General features: G+C 34.8%; 1 protein-coding gene across 3 annotated transcripts in view; it reads right to left on the reverse strand.

Annotated features, from left to right (window-relative positions):
- The window catches only part of LOC136030117 (tubulin-specific chaperone cofactor E-like protein), a 33497-nt gene extending 12040 nt beyond the window's left edge, over positions 1-21457 (reverse strand). Inside the window, exons 1-5 of one of the 3 annotated variants that reach the window (XM_065708796.1) lie at positions 21367-21421; positions 18493-18545; positions 12775-13011; positions 3995-4173; positions 423-759 (exon numbers count right to left, since the gene is read on the reverse strand). In XM_065708796.1, coding sequence (XP_065564868.1) covers positions 423-759; positions 3995-4173; positions 12775-13011; positions 18493-18545; positions 21367-21412 — 852 coding nt within the window. In that variant the 5' untranslated portion in view covers positions 21413-21421. Of the gene's footprint in view, positions 1-422; positions 760-3994; positions 4174-12774; positions 13012-18492; positions 18546-21318 lie in introns of all 3 variants that reach the window. The other 2 variants (XM_065708799.1, XM_065708797.1) reach the window with 2 other exon arrangements.
- Positions 21458-22126: the final 669 nt, after the last annotated feature.

Below are 22126 nucleotides of genomic sequence, written 5' to 3' on the forward strand. Positions count from 1 at the left end.
GTTTTTTATTTTTCCTGTTTTCTCTTTTCCTATTGTTTCTCCTTTTTGGAATTCTTTCCTAACTGATATATCTCTCTTATTCTTTTTAAAATTATTTTCAGGAATCTTCTTAACTTTTAATGTCCTTGTTTATTTGTCTTTTTTCTGATGTTCTAATGTCAACTTTATCTTTCCTGTTTCTTTACTGTCTTGGTTTTTACTTGTTTCTATCGTTATAATTACTGTCAATTTTTCTTCTTCTTTTTTCTGTACGCTAGTGTTTATTCTTTCACATCTTCATTTCGTATGTATTGTTTGATTTAGGGTATTATTTATGGTTTTTTTAGTGCTTCATTATTGTGTTATATTAGTTAAGGGTTTCTAATCACAGAAAAAGTATTTTAAACACCCAAAAGTGTTATATAAATCTGTAATTTACTTACTTCAAGAACAGGGCAATTGAGCAACTTCAAATGCTTCAGGCTTTTTAAACAACCAAAAGACTCAATTTCTCCCCATTCACAGACTGAGCAATCGATCAAAGATAATTTCTCTAGTTCGGTGAATATACTCTCATCGATCACCTGCCATGCTTCTTCACTCTGGTTTTGCATGAAATATAGCTCCTTCACATTTGGAAAAAAATGTGAAAGATATTTTAATACCAGTGGTGATAGTCTATTCTTCGAAAAATGTAACACCTCAATGTTCGGAAATGATATACCTTGGTCCGGCTTTGCAAAGTCAATTGTTGTTGAATCAAGATGCAGCCTTTTTAGCCTACAAAATAAAGACTATTCTTCACTCTAAAGGAATCTAGGTTTTAACAGAGCGAGAAAAAATCAAATGACACAGCGATTGAAACAATACAGTAAAGGTTCTTAGCAAACTAACACAAACACGGATCCAGAGCGAAATCTTGGGGGGAGGGGGGGGGGGTTAATTTGACAAGAGTGCCAAGAATTAACCACATTGGTAAGTTTATTCCAAAAAAGAGAAAAAACGAAATGAAGGCGCCAGAAAGAAAACTGGGGGGCAGCCCTCTTGTATCTATCCCTAAACTAGCATTAAAGTTTAAGGTTTAAAGAGCCGGGGGGTCCAGCCCAGACCCCAACCTCCTCCACCCAAACGTTGAGACAAATTATGAAAAAAATGTCAGTCCTGTAATGAGCTAAATGACTTTAAAAACTTTTCTTATGACATATGCCCCCTCAATAAAAATCCTGGGCAAGGTCCAGGTAAAATTTACGATTATTTAAGCCTATCAATTATTTTTGGAAGCATATTCGTTCTTGTTGCGTTTGGAGCTAGCGACAATACGAAAACATATGTTTAATTTACAGTAGTATTTTTATCATAAACAAAAATCTCGAACAGGATTGTAAAGGTTTAACTTTTGAATGCCATTTAATTTTCCCATTTACAATGTATCGAGCGAACTGTTTTTTTTTTGTTTTTTTTCATGTTTTCTGAACTTATAACCTTATTAATTTTTCAACAAATTTTCCTCTAGATTGACATCATAAAACAAGGATAATATAATGTTGCATGAAAAATGTATTGATGTTAGTGTTTTGAAATTCCTTTAGATGGCATTTGAATTTAAACTACGATGAGATTCTCTGGTTTCTAAGATTCTTTCCCACCTTACATTCCTAGCCCACCCCAAAATTACCGTAAATGCACGAAGAGAGATACTGTTCTTTGCCCAGATGTATTTAACCACAACAGGTACATACTTATTTATACCCTCATTTGTCGAGTGGCCCAGTAAAAACAGGTAGTGGTGCTGATTGTTGTCTCTCTTTATTTTTTTCTCTCTAAATTGCCTTTAGTGTTACAGGCAATAACATTTTTTATTTAAATTATCCTCTCTAAATACAAGAGTGACAAGTGATCAGAATGACAACACTTTATGTACCTATTTACCATGTTATTTCTAATCTTTATATTTATTTGAGGAAAGTGCAAATTCGGCTATTTGAGCTTGTGAGTAATCGTAAAAAAAAATTGTTCGTTAATTCAACGGTACTCATGTCTGAGAAAAACAATCAATGCTATTTAACGTTATCTAGCAATACCCGAATTTTCTCTCCGTGTTTAGTATTACTCTGTATCGCTATGCTGCTAGGCGGACTAAAGTCAAATGCATTTTACTTTCTTAATTCAACTAAAAAAAATTTTTAAGTCCTATAAGAGCCATGTTAAAGCACTGAATATTTGATTTCCTTCATGCTATCATAAGCGTATATCCATAATTTTATTTGGGAGGAGGGGAGGGGTATTTCTTTTGGAGGACTTTTGACCAAAATAACTTTCAAAATAGATGACAAATTTGTTTATATGCATTTTACGAGTCCGGCAAAAATTTCGGGGTGAGGGGAGGGGTTCAAATATGGTAGCTCACTTCTCTGGATACGGCCTTATCCTCTCATCTTCCTTTAGCTGAAATCTTTTTCTTATCAAATCTTGGGCATTTTTACCCTCATCTCCCGAAACTCTAAAAAATGCGTAAAATGGATACTTATTTTTCCTATGAGGGCTCATTGAATCCACCCATAAAAAGAATCCGTCTCATGAAGAATCACCCCCTCCCCCCACACACACTTCAAAGTCCTCGGCCCAGTAGGGTCCTGGGCCATAATATCTAAAAACTAGATATTATGTTTTATATTATTCTTTTCTTAGACTGAAAAAAAAAATCAGACTAGAAATTTATGATTTAGAAAACGTGAAAGATCTGTATTTTTTTTTTTTTTTTTTTTTAGTATTGAAAACAAATATTGACTTAGTCACTGTGTAAATTTGTAATCATATCGTTCGTAATGGCGATGTGGCGATATGGAAAAAATTCTAAGCTTTCGAGAAAATTATCAAATATTACTTGATCGAAAAATGACCTTTGCTATTAAACTACGATAGAAAAAATGAACAAAATAGGAAAAAAGGAGAATGTTTTTCTTCGTATACCGATGATGCTTTGCTGATCCCGTATGAAATAGTTGAGGTCAAATTTGGTAGCGGTCTACGTTTTTTATCTCACCATTTTTCAAGGCGAATCGAATATTTCAGCCCCGAACATGCAATCAAAAGGCTTTCCTTTTTTACTTCTCTGAGATATTTAACACACATGTTGCTCACGTTCATAGCGGATCGTCAAATTGATTCTGTCAACATATTTTTGAATATTTACAGGATTCTTGGTATGAACTATTCATACTCAAGACAAACAGAAAGTGTGGTAAAAACAAACACTTTCCTCCTCCGGGGAAACTAGTAATTTCAAAATGGGAGGTGTGAAAGGAGAAGATACTCATCATTCTACTTACTGCAAAGCTTATTTGAGTTCGGGTTTCGCAAAATAAATCATAACGAATAAATGCTTCAGCAAATTCATCAGCAAAACAGCAGCGAGTTCAGTGAAATTCTTCAGCAAAACATATTAAGAAGATAATCCTCCTTGACCTTATAGTACTTTGAGGGTCATACGTGCATAATCCACCAAATAAATTCTATTCAAGGTGAACCAACAAGAGTCTAAAAAGCCCTTTAAAATTACCGTACTCATCTAAGGTGGACAAGCCCTGGGCTTACTGGAGTTCTTTTTTAATAAATGAAACATATTCTTCAGTAAAGTACATTCCAAAAGTACTTCAGTAAAGTCGTTCCAAAGGTTAATGGACTTAAAGTCACATGTACAGGATACAGCAAAAGAACGACCAAAAAATCCTTTTTGATCCTTCAGCGAAATATATTCTTCAGAAAAACAATTAATAAGAGAATGTAGTTTTATTCAATATAAGATACGCCATTGTCTGATAGAGTTGTTGCTATTTTCAGTGTCTCGATGTTTTTGTTGAGCTAGTATAACCTGCAAAGCGATCTCAAATTTGCTTTCTGGCAAATAAACAATAATCGTTAAATTATTCAGGGTAATGCAAAAAAAAAGCAAAATCTTCGCAATTTTATAGCCCTTTGAAGGTTATGAATAAATCCAAAGCACGAAAAAACTCACTCGGGACAAATCTGTAAGAGCCAAAAAAGTCCTTCCCACGATAATAAGCAATTATTGAGAACCAAAACTTCCAATCTTGAAGCCACGAATCCTTTGTCCATCATTTCGGTTCCATTCAGAGGATTCCGACACAAGTTTAATACTTTCAACAAGGGAAAATGTTCCAAGATTTCTGGAACCTGAAAAACAGGGTCATATGAGCTTGTAGGTGCAAGGATCAGTATCTAGGTGAAATAATTTGATTTTGTCGTGATGACCCTCCGATTCCTTATAACGCAGAATATTCTAAACGGAAGAACGACTGTGCAAGTTAAGCTCAAGGCTATATTCAAACATATTATTTTTATACAGGCACTTACAAAGTTTAGCCTATAAATAGGTCATTGGAATTTTAACTATAGTCATATAACCTTCAAGTCCCAATACTTATTTATCATTGTTATAATTATTTTTAAACTTTGTTAATTCTGATCCTCTAGAAATGATAATAAAACCTCCGTAACTTGTAAAACAAATAATAGCTAATATTACTTCTAATTTTGGTGTATATCATGTGACCTTGCTAATTCAACTGGAACTAAAGGAATATTTTGTTCACAATTGAAAAAAGTTCGGAACAATAAAAAGATAGGTCTGCGAACCAATATCAGAAGTTTCAGTAATTTTGGTGCTAAATACGGCTCTTAAGCATGGGCGCTCCGAAAAACGGAGGAAGATTGACTAGATGTTTCCCAGAGAAATTGCCTACAGACTGTGTTTCAAACAGTAGGCTGTGCGAAAAGTATGACTCAATCCCACTTCCTAGGGGTATAGTGAGAGAAAGGTTGAGATGGCTACGGCACATTCTGAGGGAGAAAAATGGCAGATTGTCAAAGATCGTTCTTTTTAGCCAATCGTCTAGGGCTAGATGGAAAGCATAATGTCCACGGTTAGGGCGAAAGAATGTCGGGAAAATGGTTTAAAAGAAATGAAAACTTCCTGGGAGGGTGTAAAGAGAAAGGCTTTGAATAGATTGGGATGGAGGAGGAGCACGGTTAGCTCTGTTGGTCTCAGGCAGCTTGATGCTGTTTTGAGTTGTTAGCAGTAGTAATAGTAGTCTAACCTCCTTCTGGCCCGCACTTTTTTGTTGTGAAATTGTTTAACCTGAGGTAAAATGAATGGTTTAAATAATGTTTACGTAAAAAAGTAATAACCTTGAGGAACACCCCTTCTTTTCTCATGGGAAATCATAGGGTTCTGCACAAGATACTTTGCTTACCAACAAGTTAGTTAAATTCATTATTATTTTTCAGCTTATTTGTTACTATTTAACCAGATTATATGGATTACGCTTATGTACGATTTTTCAAATTTATTACGAGACCTTCATAGAACTTTTTCGTGATCCATGCCTTAATTTTTCCAGAACCATTATAATAAAAAGAAACCCAAAGAGAAAGAATGTCAAATTTTGCATTTATTTGTATTTTCATTATTGTATATTTAAAAGCAAGCCATTTACACGAATAAAAGAAGAAACCTGAAGCAAAAGTTGAAGACATAACATCAATGTTTTACAAGCAAGAGAACTATAAAGTTACTTTTTTTTGTACAAATGTATTCCTTATTGCGTATTCTTTACATTGTGAATCAAATAATATACTTAAAACAGATTTAATTAACGAATCCAGAGCTCTCAATTTCGAGGGGGGGAATGAATACCTATTTGATATACGAATTTTGAATTATCCAAGCCAAAGTTAAGCTTACGAAAAAGTTTGAAATCGCAACATTTAAAGCGTTTCATTATTTTAAATCTCAACATTTAAAGCACTCTATTATTTGTACTCTAGATTCTTGAATGTAGATTACAAAAAAATACTAACAGGTACGGCACAAGATTAGTTACGGGCTTACGGCACTGTTATTGTCGTTATAGGCCATTATTAGCTATACTAATAACCGCATACAGCACTGGACTAGTTCGTCGCTTTTCAACAAACATTTTAGGCCTTCTTTTTCTATATTTCCTTTAAAAGAAAATGAATTTGTTATACAAGACAAATCATACCAAAAAATCGATTAGAAAAAATGATAAAAGAAAATACATTAAAATGTACAAACTGACCGAGTCATGCATCGTTATCTCTATCTTAATTGACATGAAAGATGCTTTTGTCCGTATAATAGAAATTTCGAACTAAACTAAATATACTGAGAAACATAGGTGAACAAAGGTCTAACCTTTGCGGGAAATCAAAAAATTTTGAACTAGATGTCAAAAATACGAAAAAAAAAGTTTTTAGTCTTCCTAGAAAGTTCATCATGTTTCCAAGACGGAAGATGCCACAACCTCTAGGGAGAAAGTAAGTTTTTAGGCTTCCTAAAAAACTTACAAAAATTACGTTTATCATGCTTCCAAGACGAAAGATTCGTACCAACCTCTAGGAGGAGAAGGCAAGGTACCTATCCCCTGTTCTGTGTACTTGTGCAGGCATGCCAGGTCTTCTGAAAGTTAGGAAGGATGTCTTTTTAACAAAAAATCATAATTAATCAAGTTGATTGTCTTTTTTAAGCATAATCTAATACAACTACAAGTACAATGAAAATTACCAAATTGGCGACGTAAAGAAATATTAGTTCAAGTTCCAAATCTTCACTGTATTTTCTACATACTGTTTCAAATTTTCAATGAATGCTTATCGCAAGTTTGACAACAACAAAATATATTTTAATCTTCATGTTACTAATGATTTAACTAAGGGTTTAAATAATTTCTGATCAAAAGAATATCCTCAACAAAATCAGACATTTCCTTTTTTATTAAAAAAAAAAATATTGTTTTATCTTTGGATAATATAGTACAACTAGCCTACAAGTAAAATAAAAATTTCCAATTTTACGACATAGGGAAATACTAGTTCAAGTTCCAAAATCTTTACTAAAATTATCTACATAATGTTTCAAATTCTCATTGATTGTCAGCTTATCGCGAGTTCCGCAACAACAAAATATTTTTTTAATTTTCATGTTACTAATGATTTAACTAAGGATTTAAATAGTTTTAACGGCAATATCTCTGATCAAAAAAACAGCATCAACAAAATAAGATATTTCCTTTTTATTGAAAAGAAAAATGTTGTTTTACTTTTGGATAACTCTAAAAAAGATCCTTTGTTGTGTACTGGTGTTGTTCTAAAATATATTTAGTTAACACACCTCACGGACATAATGTCGGAGTAGACCAGTAATTGCTACTACCTGGAGTTTGAAAAGTAGACAATTTTGACTGTTTTAAATTCCTGGACTTTTAAGGCCATGATGAAGTGAACTTGAAAACATCGAGGTTCAAAATTGAAGTTAGGGTATCCTTCTGTCTCTCAATTCTCTAGAGACCGTCGTAGGTCAAAAACCCTTCAAATAGCACTTATTCATTGGCAGAAATGGCAGGTCAATTATACCAGCTTGTCAATAGGGTATCTAGGGGTATTATCGACGATCTGAAACGATCCTTTCTGGCAAAAAACTTAAAAGCATTAAAGAGCGACATTAAAACTTAAAACGAACAGAAATCACTCCGTATATGAAATGGGTTGTCCCCTCCGCAATCCCTCGCTCTTTACGCTAAAGTTTTTAATTGTTTTAAAATGTAGAACTGTGGCAAAGAGCCAAACTTTAGCGTAAAGAGCGAGGGATTGCGGAGGGGACAACCCATTTCATATACGGAGTAATTTCTGTTCGTTTTAAGTTTTAATGTCGCTCCTTACTTTCAGTTAAAAAAAAACTAGTTTTTTTTATTTAATTTCTGAACGTTTTTGAATTAATGCATGTTTGATTTTGACTCTCCGCACATAAATTATTAAAATGAAATTTGCATATTAATTCTTTTTTTGGCTAAATGGCTTTCTCTTAGTTTTGATCAGACGATTTTGAGAAGTAGGGGGTGGGGAAGGAGCCCTGTTGCCCTCCAATTTTTCGGTTACTTAAAAAGGCAACTAGAACTTTTAATTTTTAACGACCGTTTTTATTAGTAAAAAATATGCGTAACTTAAGAATGAACTTACGTAACAAACATTTATATTCTTATATTTTTATTATGTATATGAGGGGGTTTGTCCCCTCGTTAATACCTCGCTTTTTACACTAAATCTTAGATTTTGTCCCAATTCTTTAAGAATAACCCCTGAATCAGAAAGGCTGTAGAATAAATAGTTTAAATTACTAAAAATACTTTAGCATAAAGAGCGAGGTATTTATCTTCTCCTAAATACCTCGCTCTTTATGCTAAAGTATTTTTAGAACCCCTCATATGCGTAATAATCTCTGTTCGTTTTAAGTTTTAATGCTACTCCTTACTTTCAATTGAAAAAACTTTTTCATGTTTATTTTTTCATTGTTTTTTTTATAGTAATGCTAGAAAATCCCGCGCCCTTTTCATTGAATTTCTCTTCCCCCATGACATATTCCTCCAAGGAAAGATCCTCCCACATAGCCCCCTCCCCTCAACCCCATCCCAAACCAAAAAAATCCCACTGAAAACGTCTGTACGCTTCCCAATAACCATTACTGTATGTAAACACTGGTCAAAGTTTGTAACTTGCAGCCCCTCCCCCAGGGACTGTGGGGGAGTAAGTCATCCCCAAAGACATATTTATTATGGTTTACGACTGTGCGGAACAAAATGGCTATCTCAAAATTTTGATCCCTTGACTTTGGGAAAAAATGAGCGTGGGAGGGGGCCTAGGTGCCCTCCTATTTTTTGGTCACCTAAAAAGGGCACTAGAACTTTTCATTTCCGTTAGAATGAGCCCTCTTGCGACATTCTAGGACCACTTGGTCGATACGATGACCCCTGGAAAAAAAACAACAAAAAACAAATTAACACGCACCCGTGATCTGTCTTCTGGCAGAAAAATACGAAATTACATATTTTCGTAGATAGGAGCTTGAAATTTTTGCTATAGGGTTCTCTGATACGCTGAATACGATGGTGTGATTTTCGTTAAGATTCTATGACTTTTAGGGGGTGTTTCCCCTATTTTCCAAAATGAGACAAATTTTCTCATGCTTGTAACTTTTGATGACAAAGACAAAATTTGATGAAACTTATACATTTAAAATCAGCATGAAAATCCGATTCTTTTGATGTATCTTTTAGCATCAAAATTCCGTTTTTTAGAGTTTCGTTTACTATTGAGCCGGGTCGTTCCTTACTAGAGTTCGTTACCATGAACTGTTTGATTAACAGTGTTAGTTAGATCTAGTCTCCTAGTAGCAACTCTGAAAACTATGACACCACATAGTGAGTAGTTTTCCTTGGCTATTGGTGGTCTGGTCAGTCATTTGGTTCCTCAAAACCCACAAGAGAGCATATGTCATCTTATACCGAAAGGTATGTGACCATATGTCATTATAGAGAAAGCAAGCAGTCAATAGATTTCATTAAAAGGTAACGGTTTTTATACGTAGTTTGGGTAGTATATCCTTTTTTTCTCACATAAAAAATCGAATTGGAATTTCTAAGAAAACAATAATTTTCGTAAAGGGCAATGGGACTTCGGGGGGGGGGGGGGAGGGAGCATACTTTCTTTTCCCCGATCCTTAAAACAGTATACGCTATGGTATTTCTTGTCTTCTTTTCCTGCCTATCATTGTAGCTGTTAATTAGCAATTGTATCATTGTAAGCTGTTAGGATAAATAAAAGGGATGATCGTCAGTTGTATTGGGGAGGGGGAGGGGGAGGACAAGTTAAATTCAAATTTTGTGTTGGGGGGCACAAATTTTTACTCCGATCCTTACAAAAGAGTAAGAACAACGGTTTTTTTAAGAATTTAACACCGTAAAGTTTGTGCTATTATGTATATCCTATATCCTATTTTATCTTAGGGCCCAGGAATTGAGTTAATTCTTTGAAAAAGTGTTCTAACTTTTTGAGGGGGTAAAGGGACTTATAATTTGAGGGGAAGGGGGGCAAAATATTTTCCACCAAGTCCTCGCAAAACAATGAACAGTAAGGCTTTTTTTATGAACGTTGTCTGATAGGTTCTTAGGTTTGTTTTCCACAGGCGCCCATAATGGGGGGAGGCAACGCCCCTGGCTGACCGACGCTACCTTACATTTTTTATGTTTTGTGTTGAGATTTCTATTATACATTATTGGAAGTGCCGATTAGACCAGGTACCCCCCCCCCTCTCTAAAACTTAGCTTATGGGAGCCTGTACTTTTTTCTATATACTAGCAAAATCAGGATACAATCAATAGGCAAAAACATAAAAAATCAGTTACTAAAACGTAATTTCAAACCTGACTGAAGGGTGGTCCTGTCCTTAAAAATCAAAAGGACAAATGTCTTCAAAAGTTATGCAACAAAGAAAGTTTAAAGGTAGAGAAAATAAAATATTTGGTCACAAAATTCAAACTTTTTTCCACTGTTGAACAGGCCCCCTCTTGGCCCAGAAAGTCTCCAGAAGCCGTAAGAATTCTTCACCTTATACATCCATGGTTACTTACAGTTCTTTATAATCTTTCTTCAAAAATAACAATTTTCAATAATTAAAAAAAAAACATGAAAAGCTTATAGGTACAAAGAGAATATCCATTTGATAACACTTATCCTCTGAAATAACTATTCTTTTCCATGGAATTAACTTTTAATAACAAGACCCTCAACAACATATCTTACTGAAAGGAGTTAGTAGACCCTTAGTATTATTATTATTAAGTTTGCACTAGCACAGTCATCATTAGGAATACTTTCTTGTTCTAACCTTAGTATATATTTACATCTGAGTTCATCTTCTGTAACTTCTAAAAACACATTGCAGTAAGTTGACTTGGGTCTTTACATGTGTCCTTTTGAGCAATGTTAAAAACCTTAACTTTAATAATATGAAGAAACTGAAACGTTTAGGAGATTAAAAAAAGAAGTTATCCTACAAGGTCACTACCAGAACCCTGATTTCTTAAAAATTTATGGATTTTAAAATCCCATTCAACTAAGATCCAAGAATAACCCTCATTGGAAAAAGGAGAGGCTTTCTTCATCAATTGCCACATTATCCCGTATTCACCTTTTATAGTTAATGCTTGTCAACCTCCCTTCCTAGAATCTTCTGTTTAATGAGAGGTTCAGATTATTGTCCTAAATTATGGAAGTCACGACTTAATGATCTGAAAATTTCTATCCTATAAATCTAAATATGTTGATGTTATGTCTACAAGTTTATACTCTACATGGTGCAAGTTATATTCTCCAGGTTTCCAATAAAACATATATGCTATATATTTGATATTCTTACGATTTATCCAGTGAAGCTTCTCCCAGAAAATAAAGAATTTATACAAATAAATCCTCGGTTCTCACTTTTAATTTGTTGGTGTTCTGTTGTTTTTTTTTGTACACTCACACCCTTCCCCTACACTTTGATTGCTTCTCACTCTAAACTCCGTGGTATTACCTTGTCATAATGTTTAACGAATTACTGACGTAGACATATTAAAAAAAACAAAAAAACATATTAACCTATCACACAGCCTACTTAAGCTTCATTCAGAATTTAGATTCTCAGTAAATCAAATTCGCCAGATTTACATACCATTACTGTTTATTTTGTTGTAGAAAATGCCATTTATTTTGCATGCTTGTCTGACTGAAGGAAATAAACCCAGAATCAATGTTTAACGCACAAATGGCTCAGCATTACCATCTAAAAGAACACAGGTTTAAACACCCTTGTGCTTTCCCCCCCCCACCTCAGTAAGAAGTTACTCTCCAAGTAAGAAAGGCTATAAGATCCACACATTAACTTAAACTTGTTGCAGAAGGTATAGGTATAAACAGGGTTTTATACCCTCGCTTGTTTATAATATCAAATTCATTCAAGAATTTTCCTCACTTCTTTTTATATTCTTACCCCATTTTACACTTTTTTTAACTCCGTTTGGTAGCTTTTACATTCTAAAGAGTCATTATATTTCCTCTTTTACAATATTATTGTTTGACAATTGGGTACACATTGCAGTGTTGATTTATTTAGTGATTTGTAGTTTGACATGAAATTAACTTTGACATTTCAAGAACTAGCCTTAGAAAAAGTAAGTTTAATTTTTCAAATACGTTTTATCAAATATATATTATCAATTCACAATGTATATTCAAAAGAAAGCAAATTTGAGAAACATCAGCATATGCTATTGAAGCACTGATCACTTCTTAACATAATTCATAAGAAATAACAATAAAAGTGGAAATAAATGTATATATTATCTGTGTTAGTAGCTTTCAAGTATTTTACAAATGTCATGATGACAAATAGAAAGTTTAAAAGTCCAATAACAGCTCTTCTCCCACCCTTTCTGAGAGACCAATGCTTGGGAACATTTTATCAAAATGTGACACCTCATAATGAAAAACACAACTTCCTTGAAACATTTACATTTACCCCTTCAGACAAAATGTTGGTAAATTCACCCCACCCACTTGAAATTTTTTGCGAGTAACTGTGCAGTCTTTCAAACAAGACACACATGCAGTTGGTAGAGTATTACATCTAAAACACAGAAGAAACTTAAAACTTTAATAAATTTGCATTTAGAATTGAAATTTTCTCTATAGAAAATTCTGTTTTCTTGGATGCAGGGACCATAGGACTGACATTTCTGTATAATCTATCAAACTTTAAGTTGTACATAGCATTCATAATATGATTTCAACTTTAGAGGGTGAGTTACAAGCTTGCAGTACAAGACCAACATCACAAGCTATTATTACAATATTTAAATAGCCTTAACAATAACTTACAGATGTCAAATGAAGGTTGTTATTTGATAAGTCCAGTTCTTCACAAGACCATATCAAATCTTGAACAGCTGGAGTTTTCATATCACCGGTAGAAGCTATATTTCTGTCATTGATACAAATCTGACGTGGATTTTTTATTTTTCCAGCAGCCAAAATATGGGAACTAACAGGTTCCAGACAAGAAGTGTCTAAGTATTTTGAAATGATTTCACCAGCTAATGTAGCCAACTCTCCCATCTATAAACAGACAAGTAATGAGACAATTAGCTAAAACAATTCAAAGTGTGAGACTGGCACCTAAATTTGGTAATGTTCATACTGAAGCGACAGCACCCACCTCTTAATGGACTTTTTAAGACATCCTTCACCCAGAATTTTTTTCTTTTTTTTAAGTAACACATTAAAACTTGGACAAAGATCAAAAAGTAGCATGTAGGAAATTCACAAAATAAATCTTATGTGTTGCGATTCTGAAGGTTCTAGTGGACAAAGAGGGAAGTTACCTTTGAGCAACAGTAACTCCAATCAAGCTGCTTGTTGTCATTTGACTACCTCAGATATCATATCAAGTTAAAATATAAAAAAATAGTTTTACTCTTTTCATTTTTGTAAAGCCAAAAACAGAACTAAAGTTATTAGTTGATTTATAGTGATAGACAATGTAATTGCAACCAATATTTAAGGTTTAGTCAAAAAATGTTCTTATTTATTTACAAGCTATTGTAATTTTAATAGGCAATACTCTTCTGTGAATTGTTTATGGCATTAAGAAAAACGAATATATTTTAGTTCAAATTCTGAAAATTATTTTAAAAATTATAAAATGATTACTTAGAGCAATGCCACCGTGGAATATGGTAACATAAAATACAGTTTAGGTGGCCACTTTAAACTCAAACAAAGCTTAGGTCAACAAAGATTGTGGGTCACCATTGACTGGAAGCTCAATTGGGATTTAAACACCAACTGAAGTTGTTACACAACCACCAGTAAGAAATCTACAGGAAGTCTTCACCACCTTATTTTGTTGACACTTGATTTATGGTAATTTAAGGTTAGCCCTATATCATTTCTTAAGGGATACCAATAAACTTTATATTCCCCCTCGTCCATAATGGACAAATATATAGCCCAAATTGTGGATAATTCAAAATAAAGAATTAATTCAAAGAGATAATTCAGCCTATAAACTTGTGCATTGGGGAGGGAGGACAGGAGGATAATGTTTATTGCATGGTTTTAAACTTTAATATTGTATTATATTTGTAAACAATTGAAGTATAAGTCCATATTAAGTGATAACAGTTGAGAAGTTATTTCCAGGGAAGTATTTTTTGTTGGATTTTATAAATTTCGGGAAGTTTTTCAAATTTTTGAACTATGACCCTTGATTTTTGTTGATCATAGGTTGCGAGCCTAGTGCAGATCACAACATTTGGGCCAGTATTTATTTGGTTGAAATCACAGTTTGCTATTTGTTTTATATTTTAAAAATGCCACCAAAACGACCTTGCACAATTCCAAAAAAGGAACTGACCTGTGTGCAGCTTGTGATTGTCATTTAGATGAAGAATCAAATGTAATGAAAAGTGATGGTTGCAATAAGTGGCTATGTATAGATTGCCTTGAAATGACTGAGCCAGAGTATGATCTTCTGAAAAAGATGACAAGTCATACTGGATGTGAGTGGCCTTGTCCAATATGTAAGGGGGGCAAATAGGCAAGACTAAATACATTGGATATCCAAGATACCATTACCAAATCCCTTGAACCACTTCAACCAGCTTTAGCTGTCATCCACAATTTTGATGTAAAACCAAGGAATCTACAAAAATGTCTTTTACTGAATTTAAGCATCATTTAATTGAAGATATGTCTTGTAGATTTCAAGCCATTGAAACTTGGATAGACCCAATTGAACAAACATCTAAAGCTGTCATCAACCAGGACCTGTTGAATAGTCTTGTTGTCTCACAGGTACAGGATTTGAAAAGTGATCTTGATAACCATTTAGAGAACAAAATGAAGCATTTGATAGCCAAAGATAGAGACAGGCAGAGACACAAGCTGAAACTTGCAGTGTTTGGAGTACCTGCAAAACCAGATGGTGGTCAGTTTATCCAGCAGATTTTGTCCCTAGATTATAACCACCCAAACATGTCCATCATAAATCCCCATTACTTACCTAACCCAACTAACTCAAACTCACCCATAATTTTCTGTTGTGAACCTTATAACAAAGGAACAAATTCTTCAGAAGTCATATGAAACAAGAGTAATTGGCAGAATTCAGTTAAGAAATGATGTATCCAAAGCAGACAGGAGAAAAAGAGCAAAACTGCATGAAGAGATCAAAGCTCATTGAGCAAATGGTGGGACAGATATTGTGATTTGGGGTGGCAAAATAGTATCAAAAAACTTTCTACCTCCTGCCTCTAACCTAACTCAGGTGAAACTGTAAGCAAGCAGTCAAACTTTACATAGTGTCTCTTCTAGTGCATTATTACATGTAAATGATGCTTCTGTTAGCAGGGAGCTGGCAAAAAGTTCTTACAGTGCTAAACCTGAACAATCTAATGAGGTGTTGGATAACAGTTTTGAAGGACTAAACCTGAACTGAAACTGTACTAAAACTGCAACCGATGAGTCACTAAGTTCTAAAATATTGGCAAACCCCCTCTGATAGTAGAAGCTGTGAGAACATTAGTTGCTTTAGAGTTATCTTCAGCAATGTTAACTGTCTAACTTCTAAGTTTCAAGAAATTAAGTGTGTTGTCACATCAGGTACATCAGACATTTACACCATCTTCAAAGTGAAACCCAACAGAACTACTATTCTTCTGACAGAACAACAGATACAGATACCAGGATACAAAATTGTTGGCAATCTATCAAAGCAGGAAGGAGAGGGAATTGTCCTATACATCCTAGAAACTTTCCAGGTAGCAAATATTAATATTGATCCTGATTATGAGCCTTATTTAGAAAAAGTGTGGGTATAAATAAACCTCCCTGGTGAACCAATTCATATTGGTACAAATTACAGAATTCCAAGCTCCCCTAATTTAGAGTTTGAAGTTGTAAAATCAGTTGATAGAAAAGTTGAACTGACAGGAAAACCTTCTCATAGTTGGGGATTTTAACCTACCTTCCATTCAATGGACAGATGGCTGCAGCTGCTCTGAACAGAATCAGTTGAACCATTTCATGAGTGCTTAGCTAATAATTCACTTTTACCAAGCTGTAAACTTTCCAACTAGGTACCAGGATGGCCATTCACCATCATTATTAGATCTTGTAATAGTAAGCAATGACAATGCATTATTAAATGTTGCCCCACTACTGCCCTATGGTGCAAGTGATCATGCTGTTATACAATGCTCCCTTAGACTGTACCCTGAAACATCCGTTTTTACAAAACATTTGTAAAGAGATCACTGTCCAATGAGGCAAAAGTTGGCAGGGTGTGATTGGTCCTTTATCACTGAGAATGATGTTCACAAATCCTGGAACTTGATAAAGAGAACTACTGCTAGAGGTCTCACAGAAAAATAGTACAGCAAGATGGGTTCAAAAACCCAAAAAACTACCATTTATGATCAAAGAAATAAGGAGAGCAAGAAATAAAAAGAAAGAGTTTTGGAAACTGTATAAGAAGACTATGCATAATAAGAATAACTACACAAAATATACCAGGGCATGAAATAAAGTCAAAAACCTATCTATGAAGCTGTTTAAACAGCATGAAGAGGCTATAGCAGAAGCAAATAAGTTGAATCCAAAATGCTTTTGGAATTATGCCTTAGCCATAAACCTGGCAGGCACTTGCTTACACAACTAAAAGTCAACGACTGTTTAGTAGACAATCCAGAAGAAATTGCTAATGCTGTAAATAGGCAGTCTACATCTGTATTTAATCTACCTGATAATGCCCCTTTTCCAACCCCTACTCCTACCTAGAATATCAAAACCCTATGCCCTCAATAACTGTCAACAGGGTTGACGTAGCAACTTCAAAAAGTTGAGCCCAAATAAATCAGTAGGACCTGATGGTGTACACTCAAAGCTTCTAAAAGAATTGCATGTTGAACTAATAGGCCCACTAGCTTTACTTTTTCAGAAATTTCTTAATAAAAAGCGTATCCTATAAGATTGGCACACAGCTCATATAACCGCCATACAGAATGGTGGTAGCAAACAAGTACTTACAGGTCAATAAGCATCACCTCAGCAGTTGGAAAGCTTTTGGAAGGACTCGTTAACACTGCAATCTTGAAATTTTTAAAAATCAACAAACTATCCTCATCATCTCAACTTGGCTTTAAATCTAGCCAGTCAGTTGAAACAAACCTGATTGATGCTTACCATTATGCCATCAATCTTCTAGACCCAGGGTTCCCTGTTGACATTATACCACTGGATTTGGCAAAGGCATTGGACAAAGTCTGCCATAAAAGACTTCAAATCAAGCTCCAAGCTATTGAGGTGAATCAGGATGTGGTAGAGTGGATGAAGCAGTTCCTAACAGTTAGGAGACAGATAGTTAAAATAATTGGAGGGGATAGAAGGACATTCTTCTCTGAAGTGGCTCCTGTTGGAAGTGGTGTGCCCAAGAACACATTATTGGGTCCAACTCTATTCAATATATATAGTAAGCTTCTATGCTGATCTCTCAAAATTTATTGGTTGTGCAGATACAGCAGAAAATATTTAGCCAAAACAACTGGACCCTGATGCACTCACTCACTGAACTAATATTTGGAAGCTTGAATTCAATTCAGCAAAATGCAAGACTCTCCACCTTGAGAAGATAAGAGCTCATGTGGCACTTGTGATAAGGTCAGAACCTCAAATTAGACTTGGTACTAGAATTATTGATTTTGCTGTTCATTGTTTATTGGCAACTATTCCAAAGATAAACTTACAAATACAGTGTTCCTACTTCTCCCTTTCATCTGAATAGTCCAGAAACAAAAACAAAATCAAATCCATAAGCCAGTAGTAGCTTTCACTTTCTGACACCAAAACAACACCTTTGAAGATCTAGAAGCAGTAGCTGACAAGGGCAACAATGTGGAATCAGACACAGAAAATTTGTATTATTGTCTTTTACAATTTATCTGTATAGACGAAATAGATAAAACATTTCTTAACAAAAAGTATTCAAGCAGTAAGCATTTCAATGATTTCCCTCCCTCCTGAACTCCTACACAACTTGACGTGGAAAAATACATTAGTAAGGGTTTATTGACAATTAAATGTCATCAGTTTTAGGGTAACCATGTCTTAATCTATATTATTTTTTTAGATAGTTACTATAGGCCTCATAAATATAGCAAGCCAATTTATATCCTAATTGCTTTATCACATTTGGCATCATGAAAAATAAAATTTGTAGAGTAGCGCATTAATAACAATCAAGTATAACCAGTTTTAATATAACACTGTTCTATTTTATATTACTTTTCCCAAAAAAAAAAAAAAAAACAGCATACACACACAGACAAAACGAAATATATATATATATATATATATATATATATATATATATATATATATATATATATATATATATATATACTGCACAAGGAGTTGTGCAGTATATATATATATACTGCACAAGGAGTTCACTGCACAAGGAGTTGACTGCACTCCTTGTGCAGTGAACTCAACTTCACTGCACAAGGAGACAAAGATATTAAAAAACACAAATCTTACCTTTTTTGAAAATAAACCTCTCTGAAGACAATGCTTAAGAATCCTCACTGACTCTAAAATAAATACAAATAAAACACTTCACTTTTTACTTGTAACAACCTTAATGATCAAAATTGCTCACTTCACTTTCTCAGTAATGAAAGACCCAAGACAAAAGATTGTACAATGTTAAATTTGCACTTTTGACTTTAAATAATATGACAGGGCCAAAGCCACAATCCAGATGAATGACTAATAGGGTGTGGGGAGGAGGGGACGCCCACCCCTCAGCACAAAGCACTGGGATTTTTAGTAAAAACAGGAAATTTGTTTCTTAACAGTAATCATTTTTCTTAAAACAATCAATCTTTCTTGAAAATGGTTTGTTTTTTATCATCCAATTTTCATTGTTCTAGAATGTCAAGAAGCACCAAATTTACCAAAGCACTAGAAATCCCTCTAACTCCATCAAAGAGATTGAATCCAGTCTAGTTATGTCAATCATATATCTAGAACTTGCACTTATCCTCAAACTTGCCAAGCCACTAGAAATCCCCACAACTCCTCCAAAGAGATTGGATCAGGTCTGGTTATGTCAATCATGCATCTAGAACTTATACTTATTCTTCCTATCAAGTTTCATCCTGGTCTCACTACTCTAAGCATTTTCCAAGATTTCTGTTCCCCTCCCCCCAATGTCTCCAGATCTGATCCAAATTGAAAATGGAGCATCTGAGATATGAGATCTTTCATATTAAGTTTTGTTAGGATCCAATCACCCATTCATACAATAAACCTACATTAATTTTCATGATTTTCCCTCCAGCCAGCCCCCCCCCCAGATGGTTGGATCAGGGAAATGATTGTTATCTAGTCAATTTGTGCAGGTCCCTAACATTCTTACTAGTTTTCATTGTCCTAGCATGTCTAAAAGCAAAGAACTTGCCAAAGCACTGGAAATCCCCCCAACTCTCCCAAAGAGAGTGGATCTAGTCTGGTTATGCAATCATGTCACCCTTCCCAGTATCTTTGCACAGCCCTTGCATTCTGGTACTAGAGGACATTCATTGAAGCTCTCCATGCAGCATTCCATGAGTAGACATAGAAGCCACTTCTTCAGCCAAAGAATCATCAATATGTGGAACCAGCTCTCTGAAAAAACAGTTTCTGCTACTTCAACTGACATGTTCAAGTCCCACCTTGATAGGGAATGGCTCTGCCAGGAGTTCCTTTACAATTGGGAAGCTGCACAAGTGCAGCAAGGGAGACTCACAAGTGAGTCCTCCATAAGAGTCTAGTCTAACAGCCACAATCTACACCAAATGAATTCTTTTTTTCATGGAGCATCACAAGGATGGATAATCCTTATATCACTCCAAGCTGCAATTTAAGGTAAATGTATCTAGGACTTGTTCTTATTCTTCCCACCAAGTTTCACCCTAATCTCTGCCCTCTAAATGTTTTCCAAGATATTCAGTTTCCCTTTCCAACTCCCCCTAATGTCACCATATCCAGTTGGGATTTAAAATGAGGGCTCTGAGACACAGGGACCTTCTAAGTATCAAATTTCATTAAGATCTAATCACCTGTTTGTAAGTTAAAAATACCTCATTTTTTCTAATTTTCCTGAATTAATCATCCCTCCACTCCCCACCAGATGGTTGAACTGGGGAAGTGACTATTTCTAATTTAGTATGATCTAGTCCCTGATATACCTGCTAACTTTCATTGTCCTAACTTATCTGGGATACCCAAAACTAGCAAAACCTGGACAAACCAACAGACTGATGGACAGACAGAAACTGAGATTGCTGTATAGCACAAGGCTGATGGGCAAGTGCCATAAAAAACCAGCACTCTCAGCACCATACAATTTGTAGTGACAGGTCTTGCAAAGCTATTTCCAATAGCCATGCTGAGAGAGATCTTGGTGTCTTGGTTGATGACAAGTTGAATTTCTATATTTATATAAAAGCAACTAGGCCAACTGCAAAGGCTAATCAAACACTTGGCTTAATCCAAAGAACATTCACTAACAGATCTCCAAATTTTATTAATAAGCTGCATAAGAGTTTAGTTTGACCAAGGCTAGAATTTGGAATGTGTGTCACATGCCTAATCAACAAGACTGGCAAAGCAGCAATGGAATCAGACTATAGGAGGGTAACCAAATGTTTTAAAGGTTTCTGTGATGTTCTATATCTATCCTATCTCTGCATACTCAGAAAACCATCTCTAACATATAGATGCAAATGAGGTAATGTGATAATAGCCTACAAGCCTCTAAATGCTTAGGATAGGCTACTATTCCTGACCTTTTCCAACTGGACAATTCAGAGAGAACTTGTAGTCAACCTCCTAAGCTTTTCTAGAAACAAGCAAATACCAGACTAAGGAACAAATTCTTATCAAATAGAGTTGTCAGCTTGTGGAATTCACTCAGTGAAACAACAGCTCCAACTGTCAGTATGGAAGCATTCAAGTTATCAGTGGATAGGGACCAGCTCAATAAACCATAGACTACTACTTGAGACCCCAATGAGGACTAACTATCATTACTCAAGCTGGTGGACACAGGATTTAATAGAATGGTTTAAGGAATGATATAGACTGAGTAAGTAGTTTAAAATTTTGAATAAGTTTTTTAATCTTTATAGCGTTTGCTCCTGGGGGTGGGAATGCTATGCTGACTGCTTAACTGGACCACCAGATATTAGGGAGGTGGAGAGGGCTGGGGCATCCTAATTTCTATAGTAGCATAAATTTTATCTACAAAAGAGAGTATAACTCTTTTGTAGATAATTTCAGCTTATCCAGAAAAGGAATCTTGCATCAAGGCTCAATTACCTCAGCCGCATCCATAGTAACAGGATCTAAATAATGTAGGGTAAAAACCTTGTTGTCCAATGTTTGAAATTTTGCCACGAGCTAAGATGTGCATGTATTTTGCGAAGTGTCTCTTTCCGGAGTTTGAAGTCTAAATGCGTCTTTTGGTGTTGTTGAAAATTCGGGAGGTGTAGGTGTCAAGAAAAGTATGACCTTTGTGTACTTTTAGCCATCGAAGTAAAAAGGCCTGTTGCCTTAGAGACAAATTAAATAAAAAAACACAAGTTTTTTTTACTGTAAGTAAGGAGCGACACTAAAACTTAAAACGAACAGAAAATATTCTGTATATGAAAGGGGTTTTCCCCTTCTAAACGCCTCGCTCTTTACGCTAAAGTTTAACTCTTTGTCACAAATCTACTTTTGAAACAATAAAAACAGTTTAGCGTAAAGAGCGAGGCGTTTAGGAGGGGAAAACTCCTTTCATATACAGAATAATTTCTGTTCGTTTTAAGTTTAATGTTGCTCTTTACTTGCAGTTAATTGAAACTCGTGTTTTTTTTTCATTTAATTTTTGAACGTTTTTGAGTTAACGCATGTTTTGATTTTGGCTCACCGCACATGAATAAATAAAACGAAATTTAAATTTTGTCAATACCTCGCTCTTTACACTAAAGCTTGAATTTTGTCCCAAATCTCTGAGAATGACCCCCGAATTACAAAGGCCGTAGAATAAATCGTTGAAACTACTAAAAATACTTTGGCCTAAAAAGGAAGGTATTTTGGAGGAGAAAAACCCCTTATATACGCAATATTTTATGCTCGTTTTAAG

The sequence above is a fragment of the Artemia franciscana genome, chromosome 8 (genome assembly GCF_032884065.1).
Source record: "Artemia franciscana chromosome 8, ASM3288406v1, whole genome shotgun sequence".
Lineage (NCBI taxonomy): Eukaryota > Metazoa > Arthropoda > Branchiopoda > Anostraca > Artemiidae > Artemia > Artemia franciscana.